The 24,499-nt window shown below is 44.6% G+C and overlaps 1 protein-coding gene across 1 annotated transcript in view; it reads right to left on the bottom strand.

The window, feature by feature from the left end:
* LOC147730217 (uncharacterized) overlaps positions 1–24,499 on the bottom strand; it is a 330,076-nt gene that overhangs the window by 212,413 nt on the left and 93,164 nt on the right. The window contains exon 2 of the mRNA XM_086958528.1: positions 19,983–20,078. Coding sequence (XP_086814654.1) covers positions 19,983–20,078 — 96 coding nt within the window. The remainder of the gene's footprint in view (positions 1–19,982; positions 20,079–24,499) is intronic.

Raw genomic sequence — 24,499 nt, 5'->3', positions numbered from 1 at the left:
AAAAGCAGAACATTGTCCGCGTAGAGGGTAATCTTATCAATCTGACTCCTGTCCCAGGCCCAGCCTCGGATGAGAGGATCCTGGCGGATAAGCGCTGCCAGGGGCTCCATCGCCAGTGTGAACAAGAGCGGGGAGAGTGGACACCCCTGGCAGGTACCCCTACGGATTAGGAATGCCTCAGAAAGCTCGCCGTTGATGAGGACCCGGCACCTGGGTTTGCTGTAGAGGACTCTAATCAGGCTGCAGAAGCGAGGACCAAATCCCATCAGCTCAAGCATGTCTCCAAGGTAACTCCAATCCACTGTATCAAAGGCTTTTCCAAAATCGATGAATTGGAGCGCCAGATAAGCGGTCAAATGGTGACGGTGAGGTAGAGCCAAATGGAGGCAATGAATGCAGTGACGGGTACCCCTGGCAGGCATAAACCCGCATTGATTAGGATGGACTAAGTCTTGTAGGAGCGGGCGGAGCCGCTGGGCTATTTCGGTGGCATAAATCTTCACCTCTGTATTGATCAATGAGATCGGGCGGTAATCCGCACAGTCCAGGGAGGGCGGCTGTGTTTTAGGGATGACCACAATGGTGGCCACATCGGTTTCAGGCAAGAAAGGACCCTTCTTCTACCACATGATTGAAAAGTTCCACTAACTGGGGAAGGCCGTGCAATACTCCTGGGGGTAGCCATCAGATCCGGCCGTCTTGCACGAATGTAGCAGGGAGATGGCCCTGTGTACTTCTTCCGGGGTAAAGGGGTGATCCAAGGTATCCGCTATCTCCCGGGGAAGACACGGCAACCGAGTATCGGTCTCCCTCAGCAAGTCCGCCAGGGAGGCACCCGGAGGGTTAGGTCCGCACAGGGCCGCGTAATAGTCCGCAAAAGTCCGTGCAATGGCAGCGGATGTCACCTGATGGGCCCCATCGTCCGTCTGAATCTCAGGGATAATGTGGTTGACTTTGGGAGAGGACACCAGGTTATGGAGAAGCTTGCCGTTTTTATCACCCCATCCATAAATACATGCCACTGAAGAGCGCCAGAGCATTTTAGCTGACTCCAACGAGATCCGACGAATCTCTTCACGGACCACAGCAAGCTGGCGGGCGGAGCCATCGCTACCACTGGTCACTTGGAGTCTTTCCAAACGCTCCGCCCGCGCCTCCAGCTGCACAAGCTGGGCGATCTGCTCCACACGTTTCACATGAACCAGCCCTCTGGCCACACCCCTCACAACCGCCTTGGCGGCCTCCCACAGTATCCCTGGTGAGGGAACAGAGCCCGGATTGGATGAGAAGTAGTGGCGCAGTTCCTGTCCAAGGGTCTCCACCAACTCCGAGTCCTACAGGAACCACGCGTTTAGCCGCCAAGTTGTACGTGGGCCAACACTGGGGGAACCACCATGCTTTTGTTTTTAATGGGGAATTTACTGGCGAGAGTACAGAGCAGACTGAACTAAGCATGATTCTAGCTGTTGCTGATATATGGGATGAAGTGGGACGTTCACAAACAAGGAACAAGCGAGTTGAATCAGAGCAGGTTGTGAGAGAGGTGAAATCGATCTTTGGGTGTGAGTTGATGGCAGGGCAGTATTACCGGATTATCTGTTGAACCCAATGGCAAGGCAGATTCATGGAGCGGCTCCTATAGGAAGGGATGGGATGGTGAGATTGTACAGACAGACTTTGTTCAATCCGAGTGATTGCGGAAGCTGTGTGCCATTAGGTGTGTCACCTGCCAACAAATGAAAGTGGAAAGAAGACCGTTGTTGCTTTGAGTCACAATGGCAGATTGGAGGGTCCCTTTAATCAGATCCAAATGGATTTTGTTGAGATGCCTGAGTGTAATGGATTTAGATACATTCGGGTTGCTGTGTGCATCTTTTCTTGATGGGTTGAAGCATACCTGACTAGAAGGTGAGATAGTCTCAAAGCAGCTAAGTTGTTGCTCAGGGAACTCATTCCTAGATTCAGATTACTAACTACATTAAACTCGGATAGAGGCACACACTTTCATAACGAGATCATGAAGTTGCTGTGCACGGCCTTAAATGTGGATCAAAGACGGCATTATAGCTACAGGCCAGAAGAATCTGGAATGGTGGAGCCGGTCAATAGGACTTTAAAAGCAAGGTTGGCTTAAGTTTGCTCCTCAACATTGTTAAAATGGCCTGATGCATTGCCTTTGGTGCTTATAAATCTGTGCAGCATTCCTGACAAGAGAACTGGTTTGTCGCCTCATGAGATATTAATGGGAAAAGCAATGCGTTTGCCTGCTGTGCCTGCTACTGCATTGATAAATATCACAGATAATTTGGTCCTCAACTACTGTTAAGGATTAGCTGACGAGGTTCTCCTCACAGAGCATGTGAGGAAAAACTGTCTTGACTCTCAGTGGCTTGGACCATACCAAGTGATACTGGTGACAAACTGTGCTGTATAGTGAGGTGGAGTATCAAATATTTCCTCTCCCAGAAGTCTTTCCAGCCATGACCGAGGGTCACAGGAGAGGACAAGCCAAGCTGTAGAGGTACCTGAAGAGGCTGGAAGCATACCAGGTCAATCTGAGGGGGGTCAAGCTACAAAAGGCCCTGGTCTAGACTCTGAGGGAGACAGTAATGTTGCGAGTGGTACAGAGACTGGTGTAACAGTTGGTCATGTGCAAACAAGAAAGAAGGATACTGCAGATGAAACATGGCCTGTGAGACAGATGGGGAGAAATCTGAGACTTGCATCTCAAAGAAAGGTTGCTCCAATAGATGAATATTCAGGAGTCTAATCTGAGTGAGCCTGAACAGAATACAGAAGGTGCGAGAAGGTCCAGGAGAGTTTGAGTGCTGTGTCTGAGATATTCCAGTCTAGAGTGGACTTATCTGGTTACAAATGCCGGGGAGTGCAAGGTCCGAGATTTCGATACTGATTGTGGAGGTCTTGCTAAGAGTTCATGGAATCAAGGCAAATGCACTTTTGTCATTGACTGTGCTTGAAAGAAGATAACCTAAGGCCATGTGGAAGAAGAATAGAAATTAGGAATTTTCATCTAGAAGAAGAAAGAGGGCTGGGGAAGTCCTCTAAGCTGTGTAAATATTGTACAAAAGTCTGTGAAAAGAATTTCCAAGCTTTCAAAAGAAGGTCCCTCGAGAGACTTTGTTACTCGTGAATAAGAGACAGATAAAAGAGACTCCTTGTGTTGAACCTCCCACGAGCTGTAATCCAAGATATTTTGAAAACAGAGTTTGGAAATTCGAATTGTAGGCACAAATGTATTATAGGTACACTCATTATAGGAGTAATCATAGAAATATCTGTAGTCATTACTGAGTCCATTTTAAGCACACACATGAGTGAGGAGCATGAAGTGAGGGGACATGGGACATCCAAGCCTAACACTGCTGCCTCCAAAGAGGTGATGTTAGGATCTAAAAAAGGCTTTATAGAACAAACTAGTCACTTTCTGCATGTAGATTTGTCCAAAGATTACTATATGCTGAATGCTTATGCTAAATTGTTGTATGCGTTTGTTGACACTATGTAAGTGAGAGACTGTTATGTGTGCATGCAATTACCTGTTTCTGTCGAGGAGGGGATTCAATATCACCACCAACCCTTGACTTATGGTATTAGTTGTAGTTTACTGCTTAGTATGTTTTATGGAAAATGGCAGCTACGAGTACTACTTCTCAAATTATGATATAGTACTCTCAGAGATACCAGTCCATAAACACAGGAACAAATGTGAATATTACAAGCAAATAGAGGGAGTGGAGAATTATTTTGCACCCACAGTAACCTTAGACACTGCTTACACACATAGACATAACATAACTTGCATAATAACAGTCATAGAAATGCAATTCAAAGATCAAGTAGAAGATAGACATAGGGGATTTGTTGTTAAGTATGGTAACAAGGACAAGAAATCTTGAATGGACCAAGGAAGAGTTAGCTCACAAGGCTACGGGAAGTTCTGGTCTTATAGCTTTAGATTGGGAATATCGAGGCAAGCTTTGCATGCGTCCAGTTCAGAGCTGATATCATATAGTATTTGTGAGACAGAATGTGTGTGGACATATCTTTCTAGTTAACGGTCTGTCCTGCGAGAGTCAGTTCGAATGATACCAGGAGTGTATTTTGTATGTGGAAAGAATGTGTATGTTCAACTTCTGAGCAAATGGTATGGCACTTGTTATGTGGCAGTTGTGTTTCCAAAGATATATTTTGTGGAGTATCTGGAGGGTTTGGAAGGAAAGCTGAACAGTAGGGAGAAACATGTACTGAGTGCTGGTGAAATTGTGGCAGATATATTTAGACAGCTGATACCTAGCCTAGGAGTGGCACTGAATGACATTAAGATTAGAAAGCTCTCTACCATTGTGGATTAGTTGTCTGTCAATACAGCTCAGTCTTTGCTACTCCTAGATGGGGAGAGGTTTTTGATAATAGTGATGGTTATTGCTTTCGATGTTTTGTTGGCAAAGAAGGTAGAGTCTGTCGAATGCTGAGGGTCCAACAGTGTTGTACTTATATTGCTGATAATTGTAAAGATCTGAAGGGATATATAAATAACATCACTGATTTACATCATGAGATACAGGATTTGGCAGCTGAGGAAGTCTGGGATAAGGTTGGAAAAGGATTTGGTGCAGGTGGAAAATGTTTTGCAAACCTAGGAAGTGGAATCTCTGGATACATCTTGAAGCCGATAATAATTGTTGTAATCTGTGTTATCCTCTTGATAGGAATCGTAAGGGCATACAAATGGCATAAGGTGAGGCAAGTGGATAACTCCTTAAGGGAAAGAGAGAGAATGGTGGAAAGATTTCAGGAGAGTCATTTTGAGAATTTGAGGCGACTTGAGTAGTTCAGGCAGAGAAAATTAGCTGTGACATCTGTTTAGATTGTATACAAACAGGGATTTTGGAGCGTTTGTGATGACTCAACATCATCAGAGAAGAGAACTGATGAAGCGGAAATTTTATTTATTGTAGGGGAGCATCATAATCACGTCTAAAGCGCAGCCGCATACAATCACTTGTTGTTTTAAAAAGAAGTGTAAGATTGTTTTTATGTATTAACATGAAGATGTGGTGTATATTAGGCCATTGACAAGACCTAGAAGACCCTGCCCCTCCACCTCACTCAATCAGCATCACTGACCCAATTCAAGAAGGACCTCAAAACCTGAAGGGACCAGCACCCCCGCACTTTGAGACCCTCACAGGTGAGTAGATACGCTTTATAAGCCCCTGATTGAGAATTAACGTAGAAAGTGAATGTAACTATCAGGAAACATTAACATGAAGAACTCATGTTCTGCAGATGACACAAGCTTATATGTTGTTTTTCTTATGTTAGCTAAAATTTATAGGCATGAAATGTTGGTCTCTGAAACCCTTGCTTTAGGATTAACAGTTTGAATTTAATGTGTGCTATGGAATCTGTTCTTTCTCACGCTTTGTGTAGCAGGCGAAAAAACGCTCAATTAGATAGATTAATGTGATCCGAAGTGCGCCATGGGAGTTCCACCTGAGAATAACTGTATGTTGGAATTAGGGATAGTGCGCCACTTCTTTCTTGTCTTCAGAGAGAAAGCATTTCAGAATGATCTCTAATATTTGGTCGATTGATGCTACTTGACCCATTGTGGGGAAACGTCTTAGGAAGACTCCACATGCAGACACCTCTTATCCTTGGTCCTGAAAATGCTTATTTAGTGATGTCACCTTAGTTTTAGTGAAGGGATAGATTTAATGCTTTTTACCCATCAACCCTCGATGCATGGAAATTTGGACTCATGCTTCCTGATTTTCTGTATTCTAATTCTTGAATTAATTGTGTTGGCTATGCTGCACCATCTAAACTGGATGCACAGATTTGGCTTTATGCTGATTCCTCTGTATTTCTCTACACTTTTGTTGTATTGTCTCTATGTTCAGTTATTCTTGTCTTTGTAATAAATTAACTAACCTTAAGTAGTTATCTGTGAGTTATTATTTATCCATAGGGATTATTGGCTAATTGATCGATTTCCTAATGACTTCACTCCCCTTAACAATTTCATGCTGCGAAAAACAACCATCAGAGTGTGAATCTAGAACTTACAGGCCTGGCCCTTTCAACTTTCCTAGAATGACGGTCATGAATCTGAAAGGCGAGTATACGACCCACTTCTTCGCTGTTCTCAATACTAGATGCCTGATTAATCCACCTTTCAACACATTCCAAATAATGATAGATGAAGCTGACCCTTTATTGAAAGTTAAAAAAAGTATTTTAGGGAAGAGGCCATAACTTAATATAGGTTGCATCCTGTACTCACTTGTGATCTAATGACCTGCATGCTGGCCCGGTTCCACAAGTAGTAGAGTTGTGGCTAAATAACAGAAAGAGAGCACTATGATCCAAAAGGATTTGCTGATGGCTCTTGACCCAAACAGACAAGATGATACTACCACTACCTAAGATCATATCTATCAATGACATCATATCATGCTGGGATGAAAAGAAATGTAAAGCCCAGCCCTAGGTCCCCAACAAGCCTACCACAAATCCCGAAGTACATGCGAGTCCATAACCTGATATAGAGAAGACCAAGAACGCCTCATACGTCTAGAGGCAACCTCACTCCAAGAGATTGAATCCAAACCAGGCTCAAGTTTCAGAAATAATCGGATCAACCCACTGGCTCAATTCCAACAGAAGGGCATTAAAAATAGGGAGGTCACCCATGTTAGGAGCGTACAGCCTACAGAAGATGATTTGAAAGTAATCTTCCTTTACTCAAGCGATAAGCCAAGGCCCACTTTAACAGTAATAACTTTAGAGACCAACTACTCAACGATTGCTAGCCAGTAATATTACCACTTTCTCCACTTTCTTAGCCTGCCACAAACTAAGTTGAGTCTTCTGTAGACATAGTAGCTGCAGTTTGAGCAGGATTAGCTCTTCTTCAACATAAAAATCTTGGCGCTTGCTCTCAGACCATTCACGTTCTAACTAAGAATATAAATACTTTGACTATCACACCCCTCACCATGCTCAACCATCAAAAAATATTTTGGGATTCCTGATTATGAGTAAACAATTCGCGACCCAGATTGATATGTTCCCATTTTCAAACATTAGCAAACCAATAAGTGGATCCGGTTGACCCTATGACAGTGTAAAAAGCAGCCTCCCCAAAACCCGGATCCCCACACCTTCCCATTCCCTTCCCTTCCACACTTAAGACTATCCCAAAGACCCATGCCAATCCTAGTTTTCTGAAGGAAATAAGGATCTTTACCACCCTGACTGCCCTAACTACTATCACATCCCAGCAGATGTGTGCTAGAAAAATAAATGCATGAGTAATCGCAGATCCCAAACCCATCACTTGGACCGCCAAGAGACCCTTGCCACCACTTAGACAGAAAGATAGAAAAAAATGGAACAACAATACATATCAATCGATATCTGCCCCTTAGATCTAGCTCTCATTGTTGTATGGCCTATCTCTCTCAGTGACTAACACTAGGTTGCATTGAAGCCAAGGAGAGCAAAACTCTTTACTTTAGTCGGACTGGTCCTGGCTACTGAGTGCCTTGAATGTCCGGACAGACAAAGGTATAAGAGAATGACAGGATATAAACTGTCTCGCTGGCCACAAAAATAAAGGTGACACCCATGCATGGAATGTAGAGGCTCTGGCACTAAATGTAGACATCTGCTCATGGACCATAGAGGGTTTGGCAGCAAAAGTGGACGATCGTGAATTCCTAACATATATTGGAAGATATCAGATAATCCTCTTTCAAGAAACATGGGCACAGGAACTAAATGTAGACATCTGCTCATGGACCATAGAGGTTTGGCCATATATTTAGGTATTTAGGGGCAAACCATTGGAACAAACTCCCAATGGATCTACGTTTGGAACCGACAGAAACTAGGTTCCGAGCTAAATTAAAAACTTACCTCTATGTCAAATAACTGCCTGCCCTGCAGCTAAAAAACCCTGTTCTCCGCCTCTCTCATCTTAGCGCGGGGACACGCCGGTGTGCGTAACTCAGCGCTCTACAAATGACCCTATTATTATTATTATGTTTCAGTGGCCTTAAAAATAAAGATCGAAGAAGTGGGAATTAACCATTCAAACATTCAAGCAATTAAAGTCTGGCCAGTTAGCACAGGAAATGAGATCCCTTCTTTGATGATAATAAATGTATACATTCATCCTCTTGGCAGCAAAAAAAATAAACAATAGAGATAATACTGAGCCTATTAATAACATAAAGCACAATGAATCCAGTCCCTTGAATAATCTTGACAGGGGATTTCAATATGAATTTCTTCCATGGGGCACCTAGGGATCAAATATTGGAGGAGATTGATACATTTTTGCATATCCCGGCAATTGATGCAACTAAACAACGATTAGACAAAATGGGTAAAGATACAGTGATAAACCTGGAGCATCTTGGCCTTCGAGTTTTGAATGCAAGAGTGGATCCTGACATCCCAGCTCAAGCGACCCATTTTATGGCACAATCCAAAGCTGTTATTGATTACACTTTAGTGTCTCTCCCATTATACCAATCAATAATAAGCTATAATGTGGGAAATAGACTGGAAAGTGATCACCAACCACAAATGATCAGCCTCAATCTTCATATTACCCGACACGAACAAAGCGCCCCTGAGTTAGGGGAACCTATGGGTCTGACCTATAGAAAGATAAGCTGGACTATAAATAATATACAAAAGATCAAACAGCACGCAAGTGACCAGTGGGAGGGAGAGTTAAATAGAGTAGATCAAAATCCATTGACCCTCTGGGAGCAGTTCATAACTAATCTAGTGGAGAAAAATGCTGTGCGTTCAAAAGGCATGGTAACATTGGCTACATCTTTTCCCAAAAAAATGACTGTTTAACTTAAGATAGCGAAAAGGAAATTGAACAATGCGCTGAGGGTCCTTCGAAATCAACCATCCTCTAATGTCAGGAGTAAGATATTACCAAACCTGAGGTCACCCTATAACAAAGAATTATGGATACAAAAAAAAACTGAGCTTGATCTGTTCTGGTGTAAAATTAATTATGTAGAAAAACGTAAAGATGCACGTGAATTTTGGAGACTGGTCAATCAAGCCAAAGGTGGGAAACAACAACTGATGTCAAATATATCGTAAGAAGTCTGGAAGAAGCATTTGGGATCAATGACAGGTTACACCAGAAATATGATAAAGCCAACAGAAGTAAATGCAGTAGAAAATACAAGGGTCAATGATAATGAAAGGAAAAACACCCAGCAAATGATCCAGTGGACAACAGTGGAAAAAATTATAAGTTCCAGCAGACGGAGTAGTGCACCAGGGCCAAATGGCCTTCCTCAAGCACTATTTAAAGAAAATCCACAATATTGGGCAAAGAACTTGTCAAACTTGTTCAATAATGTTTTATGGAAGGAAGAAGTCCCAGACAAATGGAGGGGCTCAATTTTGGCTCCGATTTACAAAGCTGGTCAAGTCTCGGATCCTGCTAACTATAGACTTATAGCTTTAATGGATTGCGAAGCAAAGTTTTTTGCTAAGTGTCTGCTAACAGAACTCACGGACTGGGTTGCTGCCAGTAATTTCCTCCCAAAAAAACAAGCAGTGTTTATTAAAGGCATGGGGACGATTATTAATATTCAAATGCTAGTTCTTATAATGGAAATGGCCAGAAGCCGTAAGATGAACCTTTACTTATGTTTTATTGATTTTAGCTCAGCTTTTGACACAGTGCACAGAAATATTCTTTGGAACAAATTACCAAAAATGGGAATCTCAGTGAGTTTGTTGAGGGCGATACAATTGCTATATACTAATGCTTGGACAAGAGTAAGGTTGGGCCAAGGCACAGTTTTGTCCCAAAAAATGGTGATAAGGGACGGGCTGAAGCAGGGGTGTGCTTTGGCCCCAACCTTATTTAACTTGTATTTAGCTGGGATTTCATCAAGGTTTAGTGAAATTAATTCTCACTCTTCGTCTGTTGCAGGTTTTAATGTTTCACATTTACTTAATGCAGATGATATTGTTTTAATAAGCTCTACCAAGGTGGGTCTCTGATTTGAAAATAGCCAATTTCTTGGAGACGCCCCTACATGGAAATTGATGAGTAGTGAGAAGGTGTGTCTCCTCTGTTATTACAAGAGGGAAGACATTTGTCATATCATCTGTAGCTGCCCTGCACTAATAGAGGAACGCAGGAAGCTGTTAAGGTCGGACTTTAATAGTCAAATTATACGAATCATGCTGACAAGCAGTCATAGCCAGTTGACAAGGAGAAAGCTTACAATTTACGGGTAGACTTTTGAAGTTTATAGAAATAGTGGAGAAGAAATTGCTTAACTGTGAACAATAAGGATGGTTTTATTTATATTTGGTTTCATACATTGACAAAAAGTTTCTTTTAATTATGTGGTCTTAATAATGTATGAAATGTAAGAAGAATTGTATAATGTTGTTTTAATTGTAAGTTTTTAGTAACTGAATAATACATCATTAATTCACTAGGTTGCCTTCATTAAGTGCTAACTTTGGATTGGGAACAGATAGAGATATACTGTTTACACTCAAATAAACTGTAATTCAAAATCCCCTTTAATGGTAAAGTCGCAGCTTAAGCAACAATTCTGAAAATGTCACTGTTAGAAAGTTTGCCATTTTCTGTCCCAACCATTTGTGACTTCTGGTAGTGTCCTGGGTCACATGACTGTGAATGGCTATGCTGTTGGGGTTGGTGTGTTGCTTGCCCACAGTAACACACAGGGGGCTTATGTGTGAACAGGATGGCCATCCTGGCAGGCTGAGAGGGGAGGGGCTGTACCCACTGTCACTTACACTTGAAAAGGCTTTGTCTCCTGGACACACAAAGGAACCTAACAATAGCCCTGCCCTGCTTTGCCTTTTGTCATCCCCAGACAGATTGGAGCCTTGACAGGGGAAGTGGAAGAACTTTCAAGAATCAGATTTGGGAGTAGGATGGGGAGTACCTCCCACACAAAGACTGACATCAGGTATAAATATCAGATCTCCAGAGGCACTCATCAACAAGAGGACTGCTAAGCTGGAGAGGATTGCCATGCTGCTTGAAGGATGACCTTTCTGTTTGAGAAGGAAGGCAGGACCTGCTTGCCTTTTCCAAGGCTAACCAGAGAGACTCCAAGGGTCACTCGACTGGCCTCCTGTGTGGTCTGCATGGACATAACAAGCTTTAGAAGACTTCCTGAAACTGCCCAGCTACCCTGCTGTAACTAGATCTGCCTAGACCTGCAACTAGACCTGACTGAGCCCTGATAGCTTCTGCTGGATTGAGTTCCTAATCCACAAGAGGTGCCCCCCCAAATCCTGTATGCTTGGGTAGCATCTGAATGTAGTCACCCTAAAGAAAAGGTGAAAATCCTGAAGTATGGACTTCTTGTGGTCGCAAACAGGTCTGTTCATGCCAAGACTCTGCTTCTTGTGATGACCACCAATTCACAGCTCCAGTGAAACCTGCTCTTCACGTCAACAGAGATCGCTAGCGACAACCAGCAACGCGGGACCCACACTTCAGCAAGAGCAGCTTGTGATGACTGCTGATGCAACGATACAGCCATAGTCGTCTGCAACACCAGACCGTCTCTAGAGCTACACAAATGATCATCTGTGAGGCCTGGCCTGTTCTTGCGCTACAGCAATGACTGTTTGTGGCGCTCAGCCTCTTCCAATGCAAACAGAACTCTTCGCGCCAGACTTAGAAGGTAACTTTGCCCCTGTCTCCAACCTGCGCTCCAACATAATCAGCCCGAACTTGTTACTACCCCCTCAGTCTAGAGCAACAAGATAACTATAAGTGGCTCTTTGTGCTTTTAGGTGCAATTTTCACGTAAAATCTTTTAAAGGAATATCTTCGGTTCTCCTGATTATATTTTTGTCTTTCTGTGATTATTCAGTTCATTGCAATTTACTTCAGTTTTTCTCAATTTGTGTAGAATTTTTCTTTTTTTATGTATTACTGTTTGTGTGCTGCAAAAAGACTCCACCCCTTGTCTCAATGTTAAACCTGACTGCTTTGTGGCAAGCTACCTGAGGGGTAAGCACAAGTTAATTTAGTGACTTTTGTGGCTCACTTTGACAAGGATTATGGTTTTTGTTTGAATAGGGCTTCCCCCCTCCTCCTCCAATAACCCAATTTCCTACAAGCATTTACTGAATGACAACATTCACTCAGTCAGAGTCAACTCAGTGAAACACCTCTCAACAGCCACTCAATGAAAGCTGCATCGTTGTTGTGTAGAAAAGACTGCAAGTCCCAGGGGGCTGTGAAGCTTACCCGCACCTGAGCCTGCTTGCCGCTGGTCAGAGGACAGAGTACTTAAGACCTCGCCGCTCCTGCTTCGCGGGAGCCGCATCGTTGTTGTGGAGGAAAGACTGCAAGTCTCAGGGGGCTGTGAAGCTTCCCCGCCCCTGAGCCTGCTTGCCGCTGGTCAGAGAACAGAGTACTTAAGATCTCGCCGCTCTGGCTTCGCGGAATGCACGCGGGCACGTGCCGGGTGAAGCCCGGGCCAAGGGCGGGCCCGTCTGATCCCGTTGGAGCCCAGACGAGGCCAGGCCGGACCCCACCTGTAAATCTGCTCATTGTGCAAGGTCAGTCCTGAAAAGCATCTTCATAACCCTGTAAGACTATCTTTGTTCCTTGTTGATTGCCTGGGCCAAGTATCCATAGGTCACCAAGATGAGCAGACGCGAAGGGAAAATGCTAGGTGCACCTCATGGTAGTAGAGTGGCGGAGACGCTTGATCGGTTCATTCTAAGGGCCACCTCTGGTTTGGAAAAGGAGATCCAGATGACTGAGCGTCGGTTATCTTTGGACCCGCTTTTAAATAAAAGATCGTCTTTAGGCACAATAACTACAGCTTGTTCGCCAGTTCATTTAGCTGCAAATCTTATCATACCCTTGAGTTATAACGAGGAGAGCGCCGATGTGCCTAATACCCCTGGGCTAACAGAGGATTCTGCAAACTTGCCATCTGCCCTAAATAATACTGCCGCCTGCAAGTCTACACGATCATCCGCCAGGTCCTCGATTGAAAACAACAGCACTAATCAACTGGCTCCTGAAATAGCAGTGAAAAGGAAGCGGGGAGGAGTTCCACAAAGGCCATGTATGGCAAAAGTGGCAAAAGTGGCTAAGCAAAATAAAACTCGAAGTCGTGCTTTAGCTGACGAGGGCAGTATATCTGATAACACCGCCCCGGTTGGTTTGGACTCTAATTTTGCCTCCACGGGTGGTTCTAATCTGAATTGTGACCACGAATTGTGGAGGAGACTCAAGAGTACATTATCAACCCTGATAATTCCCATTACACACAGATTGGCTAGGCCATTATCAACCCTGATAACTCCCATTACACACAGATTGGCTAGGCTAGACTCCCATTACACACAGATTGGCTAGGCTAGAGGAACGATTGGACAATTATGAATCTCTGGTCAAGACAGGATTCTCTGTTCTTGAGGGCCTTCTTGCTCAGCCCAAGCAAACATCCATGAATATAAACAGTAATCAGGGGAATATGGTGGCTTCCTCGGACCTACTGAGAATACAGCCTTCAAGTAAAATAACTATGAAACCAGCTATCATGAGGAAAGCCACTAATTCAGCTCCAGTAACATCTACAAAGTCAGCTGTTGTGCTCAGGTCTGAAGATGATCCAGGGAATCAATCCAGTGAATTTGCTCAATCTACAGTGAGCACCTCGTGTGATGGCAGAGATACAATAGCTCTAACAAGCGATAATAACTGTAACATCCGCCCCCTGATTCCATAAGCCTGTATTCCCAACAGGACAAATGGACTGAGAAGTTTGGGATATAATACTGCACAAACCAACCCCTTAGGGGCAGATTTATGAGGCCCTTGCGCCACGTTTACGCCGCTGTTGCGTCACGCAAGGCGGCGTAAACGTGGCGCATCCCTACGAACGATTTACAACGTGACGCATCTAGGCAGATTCGTCACGTTGTAAAGCCCTGCGCCGCTTGTGGGCGTTCCGGCGCAGGGTTGGCGTTCCGGGGCAGGTGCGCCTCGCAAAAGTGGCTGAGTGAAATCTATGAGATTTCACTCAGTCACTTTTAAGCCAATGCTGCGTCAAAAGCCTGCGCCTGCTTGAAGCAGGCGTAAGTCTTGACGCAGCATTGTTAAAATGGGGCACCCCCGAGCCTTGCTGGAGCTGCGTCGCGCTTGCGACGCAACTCCAGCAATGCGCCACATTTCCGGCACAGATGCGTCACGCATCTGTGCCGCTTTTGCACCATGGTGCGCCGCATTATAAATGTGGCGCACCATGGGTGGCGGAGCTGTGGCGCACTGTGGCGCATGTTAACTGGCGCATCCCTGGGGATGCGCCAGTTAACATAAATCTGCCCCTTAGTTCTTAATTTGCCCCAGGCTGCAACTCCTCTAGTAGTTGTTTTGAAAAACGTTCTATCCCTGCTGGAAACTCCGTCTGAAACCACAGTCCAATTATTGAGTAAAGTTTTGCATTGGGTTCATATTCGACTCAGGGAGGTTGGGTTTCGGGAGGAGGGTATTGATAGGTTTATGATTATGGCCAGACGGATATTGTGGATTGGCCCTTCTAGCAAGGAAGGGCATGGTGATTGTGTTGTTGTCAACTTTAATAATGTGCACATAACAAAATTCCTGTTGCAAAAACTCTCTGAGATGAAGGGTAGATTTATGGATAGGGTTTCCATTGTACCATTAGGTTACTTCTAAAAACGAGGGCCCACTTACATTACCGGCTTGAATCGCCTGGAGATGGACAGGCGTCCCTGGGCACCCCATGGAATAGCCAATAGATCGTTAGAGGCCCCCTTGTCCAATAGATTCGCCTCGTTATCCGACTTAGATTCTTGTGATTGACTACAACCACCCACCTCGACCCTGGTAATTAGTCCTGCTTGCTCCCCTATTGTTGATTTAGATGTAGTAAGCAGAACCCATGGTTTGGAGGCTAAGAATCAGCCTATGGGCTTGCCACTAGCTCAGGTTGATCCTGGGAGCCCGCATCACCCCGTATTTTCCGTGATATCTTGGAACATCGCAGGCCTGTTTCACAAAACCATGTCCTCTGATTGGTCATGCTTTGTTGAGGGGTGCGATTTCATTGCCCTACAGGAGACTAGGGGGCATATTACCAACAACTAGCGATAATTATCGCTATGTTGGCTTTGCGGCAATATTTTTATCGCCGAGCTGCGGCGATTTTTATCGCTTAGGAACCTTGCTATTATCAAGGTTTATCTCCTAAGCGATAAAAATCGGCCGAAATGCATGAATATCGCTGAAAAGTCAGCGATATTCATGCATTACTGAGCTAATGCTCTTAGCCATGTTATCCACCTACCATTGGATAACATGGCTAAGAACTGCTGAGGGGCAGGTGTTAGCTTTTGGAGATATTCGCGCTTAGCGCGAATATATCCAAAAGTTGGTAATAGGAGATAGCGATGTTAGCGACTGTTTCCAGTCGCTAACATCTAGGCACGCCCACTTTGCATGTCATTAGTGATAAATTTCACTGACATGCAAAGCGGGGCCCAAGATGGTCGCTATCTCCTACTAGCTGACGCTAACTGGTGTTAGCGACAGCTAGGTAATAGGGAGATCAGTTTATCTCCGCTTTCTTGGCTTTTAAAGCCAAAAAAGCAGAGATAAACCCCCTTGATAATATGCCCCTTGGTCCCTAGATACGATCTGCCGCCCAGGCTATTTGGCCTATGCTAAGGCGGCAATCGCAAACAGAAAAGGGAGATCCAGTGGGGGACTGACCATATGGGTTAAGCAACAAACAACACTTCAGAAAAAGGAACTGTCAATAGACAGTCCTGATATCCTACCTATCGAGATCTGTTCAAAGGGTGAACCGGACCTTATATTAATAATGTGTATTCGAGAGGGTTACCGGGTGAGAGAGCCTCACTAACTATTGCCCACTTAGACACATTCAAGGAAGGCTTGGATAGCTCAAGTGTTCTGGTCATTGTAGGCAAATATAACTGTACATTCGAGCCATTAGGCATAGATGACTGTTGCCTTAGCATGGAGGACGATCAGTATTGGGGTGCCTCCCCTTTCATTAACACCAATTCACAAATGGACTAGGGCGGCGCTCTAATTAAAAAGCCTATCCGTAGGGCGTGGGTTTAGAGCTACTAACGGGACAACCCCTTCTAATGTGGAAGGTTTGCCACATTTTCCAATGGGAACAGAAGTAGTAGGATTGATTACATTTTTATAAGTTTAGAACTCTGGGTTAGACTTGTGGCTATGGCGGTTACCACAGACCGGAGAGTGATCATGACTCATTACTAGGATTGGATTGGATCCCCCAATGGCTGATATTGTTTCCATGATAGGTGAGGTGTTCATGTCTCAAGACTGCCGCCGGCTAAAATGGGCAGTAGCTTCAGAGGATGAAGGTTTACAAAAGCAGATTAGGTCATCCACTGAAGAGACTCTTGCACTGATGGGTTCCTTAGATACTTATGGTAACTGTCCCGCAGACCTTATGAAGGCTCATGAGGATCATTTTGTAAAATTGTAGACACTGTTTACAAAAATCAGAAAGCCGCATAAGACCCCTCACGAAAATTCGTCTAAGTGGTATAATGAGGCTTGTGGTGCTGCATTCCGGCTCCTCTGAAATGCAATAAAGATGGGAGATCACCAACAGGTTAAAGATGTAAGGGCAAACTATAAGAAAGTGCAACTGAAGGCGAAGAAAGATTATGACGAGGATAGATGGGTTAGTCTGACTAATGCCTCTAACGGTAAGAATTGGATCAAATTTTGGGAATTGGTCAAATCGGGTAGTCATACGACTGGAACCACACCAGTTAACAATGTCCCCCCCGAGCTCTGGCTGCAGTATTTCCAAGGCCAATTTGCTTCCACTCTTAGCATTGGCACTAAGTACCCTGAGGTCAATGCCGAGGCGGCTTAAATATATAATAAAGGAGAGATAGATAGAGTTCTGGACAGGGTCCCTGCAGGGAGGGCTCCTTGCCCAGATTGTATTCCGGCTGAGCTTTACAAACAGGATAGGAAGATTTGGACTGAATACATTTGTATCATTGTAAATGCTATTGCTAGAGGTGCGTCAATACCTGACACTTGGCGAGGGGCCGAGATTATTCCCATATACAAAAAGGGAGACTGTGCCGGTCCCAGCAACTATGGGCCGATCAGCCTAATTGATACCTTACAAAAAATTGCTGTGAGACGTTTTTTAAATGTAAATGTATTTGAGCTTATATAGCGCACAGCTACCCACAAAGAGTTTCCCGGCGCTTGCTTAGGGAACCCTTCCTGGTATTCCCCTGTGAGATAACCCCGGCAGGGTATCCACAAGGTGAAAGCCAGGCATCCCGCCGCGAGGGGCCGTTGTGGAGATTAAGCAAGCTATTGCCCAGAGTCGCAGAGTGTGAACCCGTGAGTCGAGAAGGCACTGGAGCGAGAATTATCGAGTCCGTGGAATTTTTGAGCCCAAGACTCGCCGAGGCGGGGAATTGAACCCTGGTCCAGGGCCTTTCTCAGCTTCCGGGTCTGCCACCTCTAACCCCTGAGCCACACTTCTCCACAAGGTAGAATTAGGTAGGTAGGTAGAGTTAATGAATGGATTATATATCAGAATTTTTTATCTACCTACCAAGTGGGTTTTCGACCCCACATTAGCACCATTGATCATGTTTTTCGATTAACGATGATTTATTGGTCTACAGTGATTTTAGCAGGGGAAACCCTGTATGCAGCATTTGTTTACTCAAAATCAGAATTTGATTTAGTACCTCGCTATAAGTTGTGGGATTAATTAAAGGAGGCCGGTATGCCCCTAGAAATCCTACGTTTTATTATTAAACTGCATGAGGCAAATTATGCTCAAGTAAGGTAGGTGCAGCAGGGTGAATTATCTTATCTTTTTCCAGTTAATAAAGGTGTGCGGCAAGGGTGTGTCCTCGCTCCTACCCTGTTCTCCCTATTTATAAATAAGGTTATCGCATATTATTCCTATTTTCCAACTGATGCTCTATCTCTTGCCACATCAAGGGTTCCATTTTATTAATGTTTGCAGACGATACGTTAATCTCATCTAAAACACAGTCTGGTCTGCAACGTGGCCTTGATCAATTTATAGTTTTCTGCAATGACCACAAACTTGCAGTCAACGTTGATAAAACCAAGTTCATGGTACTGCACAAACATAAATTTATCAAAGGCAGAGTAGCAATGGATAATGTATTACTAGAACAAACTGATACCTTTACTTATTTAGGGGTAACACTGGGTAGGAAGATGAATTGGGCCCCCTCAACTTGATGTTTTAGTCCTTAGGCACAACCAGCTAGCTGGAGCCCCACTAAAAGAACATCGACTGTCATTTACTAAGCCTAAAGGGCCAGCTGTAGCAATTTATATTGGGAAAATCAGAGCCTCTATTATTGATGGCGCTGAACTTTGGGGGTTTGAAAATCTATTACTCATTGCTCAAGCCACAAACAAATTTTTAAGCAGCCTGACTGCCATCCCCCAATCAACACCCATTAAGCCTCTGCTTTTAGACCTAGGATGCACTTCATTTGATGAGGTTGCAGGTTTTAGACCCTTAGCATACTGGAGGAGACTTTGGACCACCCCAGAACTGGCACACGACGCTAATGCATTGATGCACGTCAGGAATGCTGACTTATCTTTTAAAATTAAATGGCTACAAAAGATAAAGTATAATTTGTATGAAATGGGCCTTATCCACTTGTAGGATGACCCAGTTGGGAACTAATTTCCAAGTAAAATCGATTACTGGGACCTGATAACTAAGAAGACCCTGTCAAAGGTGAGCAGTACCTCGCTCACAGGTATTTTCTGTGACCATGAGTTTGTAACAAAATCAGAACCATACTGGAATTTGATTACAAAAACTGGTGATTGGAAATTATGCCACCAATTCCGTGTGGGTACTCTTCCGCTAAGACCTTTCATTGCAAAATGGAACAAGGCCACGAACATAATTGCCCGTTTTGTCATACTTGGGAAGAGTCAATAACTTATGCACTTTTCGTGTGCCTGGCTTATAAGAGCCCACGTCGCAGGTGGCTCAAGCCATTGTGCGCCTACCTTGGCTATAGATCTTGTATGACAGTCATGCGCATCCTGTTAACGAAAACTCGTGCAGATATTGTCATTGCCATGGCAACATTTCTGAGTTGATCCTGGGCATTGAGAAGTAATAAACTGTAGGCCGATGAGGAACCAGATTTAGTACTTGAGTGTGTTAACGCAAACAGCCCTCCCCTCAAAAAGTAACTGCAGGGAAATGCCATATATGATTTGATTTTATCACTTTTAACTTTATAGTATCTGTCAGGAATTCAATAATGCTTGGTATTGAATTTTGTATGAATTGTATGTTTTAATGGTGGTAACCTTTTTATGACACTTTTATCTATGTACTGTGTCTTTTATGATGGTAAATTATCAAATAAAGACTATTGAACTGAACTGACTATTTATACAGAGGAACACAGCTTGCTCAGTGGAAAAACCAATCACTTGATGTAAGGTAATTCAATCAATAATAAAATACTCTCTCAACAAAACATCATTTACTCAATAAAAGGCCTTTTTTCAAAGACATGCTATGTGGCGAATAGTTGACTTCTTAACTGTGGCAATACCACTTAAAGTGGAGGACGATAATAGCTCACTTCTATGTGGAACACAACTCAATCAAGGGACGGGCACTCACTTCACTCACAACCATTCACCCCAAGAAACACCAATCACTTAATACTGCTCAATACTACTCAATGAATAGATGAACATTCACTAAAGAGAAAACCAGTCATTTACTGGATGACCACTCACTCAATGAATACCAGACATTCACTGCCCAGGCAATGCCCACAGGCACAGATGTACCAACCGCTTGCATGTGCTCCTCAAGAACCACAATATCTCCTTGTCTTGCTGCAATGCACATGAGCAACGGAAAGAGTGCTATTCTGGTTGCTTTCATTTCCTGGAAAACACAAAAATGAAAGTTACTTTTAGAATGATCCTAGGCACTCTTCTGCAGTCAACTAATGGGTCTTAGTGCAATGTTTCATTGGTTGGGTAAAGGACATACGTGTAAAAAAAACTGCAGGTGACAACCAGGTGATCTAACATTTTTTTGCATCATCCTACCCTCCATTTTTTCAAAATGTTGTTATTTTAGAATCATTTATGCACCAGTTAGATTTATTCACTTAAAGCAAAAATAATGGTGACAGTGAACAAGTTTAAAACACGATTAAGAACATAGGAAGATTAAATTAGACAATTCTCTTTTTAATAATCAATCTCGGGTGAGTGGTAAGTGGCATTATACAGCTGAATACTTTGTTCTGTTTTGAACCAGGTCGCCCCTCAAGTCATGGGTGGTTCTTGTAGTGTCCTGCTGGACACTTTCTAGTCTTTTACAAGTTGTAACCCACACCATACACCCACCCACCACCGGCGTCACGAGTCAGGTGACCCGGTCAATAAAGGGGGCCGAGCGCACGTGCTCGTGGCCCATTAACCAGCCCACTATCCTGGTGTCCGTGGCTCCATCATTTACATAATGCGGGAGAGCCAGGACGCCTGTAAAGATAGGGGAGTCTTCAGGGGAATGCCACACTGGAGCCCCAAGGTGCCACGAGCTGTGCCAGCACAAAACAGCATCACAGAGGAAAGGGCACCACCTGCCACCTCTGCAAAGTACGGGGAGTGACTGACAAAACCCCGCAAGGAACTGCAAGAAACACAAGCAGCAACATCGAAGACAACCCCACTAGCAAGAGTGGACAACCAGCCAAGACAGCAATATCTCAAGGGAAATACCCCAACAACAGTGCAAGGAAAGACTGGTGCAGAACAGCATCACCCGTCGACACTCTACGCAACCACCAGCAGCACTGACATCGCATCATCTACTCCTCCCGGAGCACAAGCACCCCACGTGCCAGGAAAGCATCCAAGAAGGAGACCTCTCCACACAGAAGCACTGCTGAATGCAGGAAGGAGAGCAGCCACATCTCCATCGCCACAGCGGAGCCCTGCAGTAGGCCAAAGACCACCCACGGTGTCCTCCCTCACACTGCCTCAAGATGGAGTCATCCGCAACCCAAAATCGGCAAAGAGAGGAGCCGCACACTCCACGTGGCAGGCCGCCACAGCACCAGGCGCTCCAACAAAACAGCGACATAAGACCGGACGTCACGTCGCCCAACAAGTCACAGAAGTGACCGAAGAGCGCATCCAGAAGCCGACCCCCTACCTGGTCGCCAGGAAGAAGAAGCCGACCACCCAGTCTGGTCGCAAGGGAAAAGAAGCACACCACCAAGTCTAGTTGCAAAAAAGAGAAAGCAGACCACCCAGTCTGGTCATAAGGAAGATAAAAACAGATGATCGCCCGTGAAGAAAAGAAGGATCGGACCAGCAAGATGGTCTGCAATGAGAGACCTGGCAGGAGGTCTGATCAAAGAGAAGTAGATGTCCGTGGAGCAGATCTCCAGAAGAGGATCCCCAAGGGATCCATGAGGAGGACCAGAAGAAGACGGACGCAACACCCATCAAGAACCAGAAGTAAAACAGTTCAAAGGAAGAAGGTCACAGAGTGGAAAGAAGACAGTGTCCTAGAGCCAGGACAAGACCAGAGAGAAACGGGTGGAGTGTATGACATTTGGAAAAGCCTGGTCAAGAGGACAAGAGCAGCAAGATGACCGGACCGCGTCACGGAAAAGGAAAAAGGGAAGCAATCGAAAGGTATGGTTCCACCAGAAACAACAACGTCCAGGAAGATGAGAAGAGGTGTGGCAGGTCCACCCACACACCAGAAGAGAAGGTGACATGCGCCACAACATCAAGCACATTTGACATACCTGTTCGGGAGAACATTGGTAGCACTAGGAGAAGAACAGGCATCTACTTACAAGTCCCCTGACAACATGTCGGCTGCAGGAATGAACAGGCTGGACCATTGGAAACACCCACCTTTGGGCTTGAGCGGAAGTCTGGATGGGGAGAACCGCTCAGATGTCCAGCAGAAGGAGAACTGAGCACTCCACACCAGCCCGTGGATATCCAAGGGGCAAAGGCCTCAGGGACACCAGTGGCAGAGGGTCCCGATAAGAGAGATGGATCCACCGCCGTCTATCCTGCATGCCCTAGGAAGAAGAGGAACTTGTGCGCAAAGGCAGGAGTCACCAACCACCCTCCAGGTGGAGCTACGGACTTTGAGGTAGTACTCTCATTGTCTCCTCCATTCGCACGCATACTGTGGAGTTGGAGCAACGCTGCGGAGAACACCCGGCCCAGTGGAAACCTGATGAAGAGGGCCTCCGGGATATCTCGTGGCAGAAGAACACCCGCGAGAGGGGCGTCTTAGTGAGAAGGATGTCTTTTAACTACTCCCTCCTTTGCGAAGTGAAGCCACGCTGGCGCCAGTGAAGAAACCAGACGGACTGGTAGAGAACAACATCCATCCGATCTACCATCTTGGCATCTGTCTGTCGTCACCACAAGAGCGAGGCTGAATGTCCAGAAGGGCACACCCACGGAGCACCAGGACGTTGTGCCCATGCGAACTAGTAGTTCCAGCTGCAAGTTTCCACCGTCGGCATCCGTCAAGCAGCTGAAGAGACGTTTGTAAAATTGTTACAACAGTATATTGTGTGTTTATTTCCTCCCGCAGGTTCGGACTTTGTTCCTTTAATTTTTATTAAAGTTTGGGAGGAATGTAGTGTCCTGCTGGACACGTTCTATTCTTTTACAAGTTGTAACCCACACTATACACCCACCCACCACCGGCGTCACAAGTCAGGCGACCCGGTCAATAAAGGGGGCTGAGCGCACATGCTGGTGGCCCATTAACCAGCCCACTATCCTGGTGTCCGTGTCTCCATCATTTACATAATGCAGGCCTAGGGCCCAACATTATAGTTCTGTGGCTAGGCAAGAAAAGGGAATGATCAGATCACAACAAAGGAGGTGGGCGAGTTCCTACCAGCAGAAATGCTTACTACTAACCCAGAAAACAGAGCATGGAGGAGCACTGAAATACACCCAATTTGAGTCAGAACTGTAACTCTACTGGGCAAGAAAGCCCCGACATCCTCTAAAAGTGTTAGGGTGAAAGAGGTTTTTCTCCACCCAAGACTTAAAAAAAATAACAAATTGGATTTAATGGTGCCAAAAGCTAACATTCTTTAAGGGATTTAGGAAAGACATGCAGGAAATAAACCAAACATATGAAGTACTGTCTTCTGAGGCTGACCTTCCCCACAGATGTTGGTGGAGTAACACCTCGCAGAGAACATTTTTAAAGAATGTGACCAAACCATTCATGGTACATCACAATTTGCAAGTAACTTAGTAAAAACCATAGGGGGCATATTACCAAGCAATAGCGATAATTATCGCTATTGCTTGGTTAGAGACAAAAATTTACCGCAGCGCTGCGGCGATTTTTACCGCAAATAAACCTTGGTATTACCAAGGTTTAACGCAAATGCGGTAAAAATCGCCGCAAAGCATGAATATCGCTGAAAAGTCAGCGATATTCATGCTTTAGCGAGCTAATGCTCTTAGCCATGTTATCCACCTCCCATTGGATAACATGGCTAAGAACTGCTCAGGGCAGGTGTTAGCTTTTGGAGATATTCCCGCTTAGCGCGAATATCTCCAAAAGTTGGTAATAGGAGATAGCGATGTTAGCGACTGTTTTCAGTCTCTAACATCTTGGCACGCCCACGTTGCATCTCATTAGTGATAAATATCACTGACATGCAAAGTGGGGCCCAAGATGGTCGCTATCTCCTACTAGCTGTCGCTAACTGGTGTTAGCGGCAGCTAGGTAATAGGGAGATAATTTTATCTCTGCTTTCTTGGCTTTTAAAGCCAAAAAAGCGGAGATAAACCCCCTTGATAATATGCCCCTATAGTTTTCACTGGCAATTCTGACGAGGCACTCAAGAAATATTGCAATACCATTATTGTGGCCCAAGCCGACCTGATCCTCCCTTTGAGTATTTTGCAAAGAAAGGGTTCATGGTGCATGGCTCTGATAACACTTAGTAAAAACATAACAATATAGACCTTTTTCACTTCAATTCTCCTACACATTGTCTAAAAAATCAAATTGTCGAGACAGTTTAAATAATCATGGTATGCATTTTGACATCAAAAATCAATAGGAGAATGGATCCCTTATAGACTACAGCACCAGGGTTTTTATTCGGGACGCCCTTCTTAAAAAACCCTCATACACGCTCGTTATCGATGAGGTGGTATATCTTGATTCCCCACCAACTAACATGGCGTGGGTGCATCATCAGAAATAGAACACTGCTACAATACCAGTGGGTACCTCCAGGTGGAGGTTGCATACACTAAAAAAGAACCCTATGATGATGCACC

The sequence above is a fragment of the Lissotriton vulgaris genome, chromosome 2_1 (assembly GCF_964263255.1).
Source record: "Lissotriton vulgaris chromosome 2_1, aLisVul1.2, whole genome shotgun sequence".
In the NCBI taxonomy this organism is placed as follows: domain Eukaryota; kingdom Metazoa; phylum Chordata; class Amphibia; order Caudata; family Salamandridae; genus Lissotriton; species Lissotriton vulgaris.
This window is presented reverse-complemented; position numbering and strand designations above follow the sequence as displayed.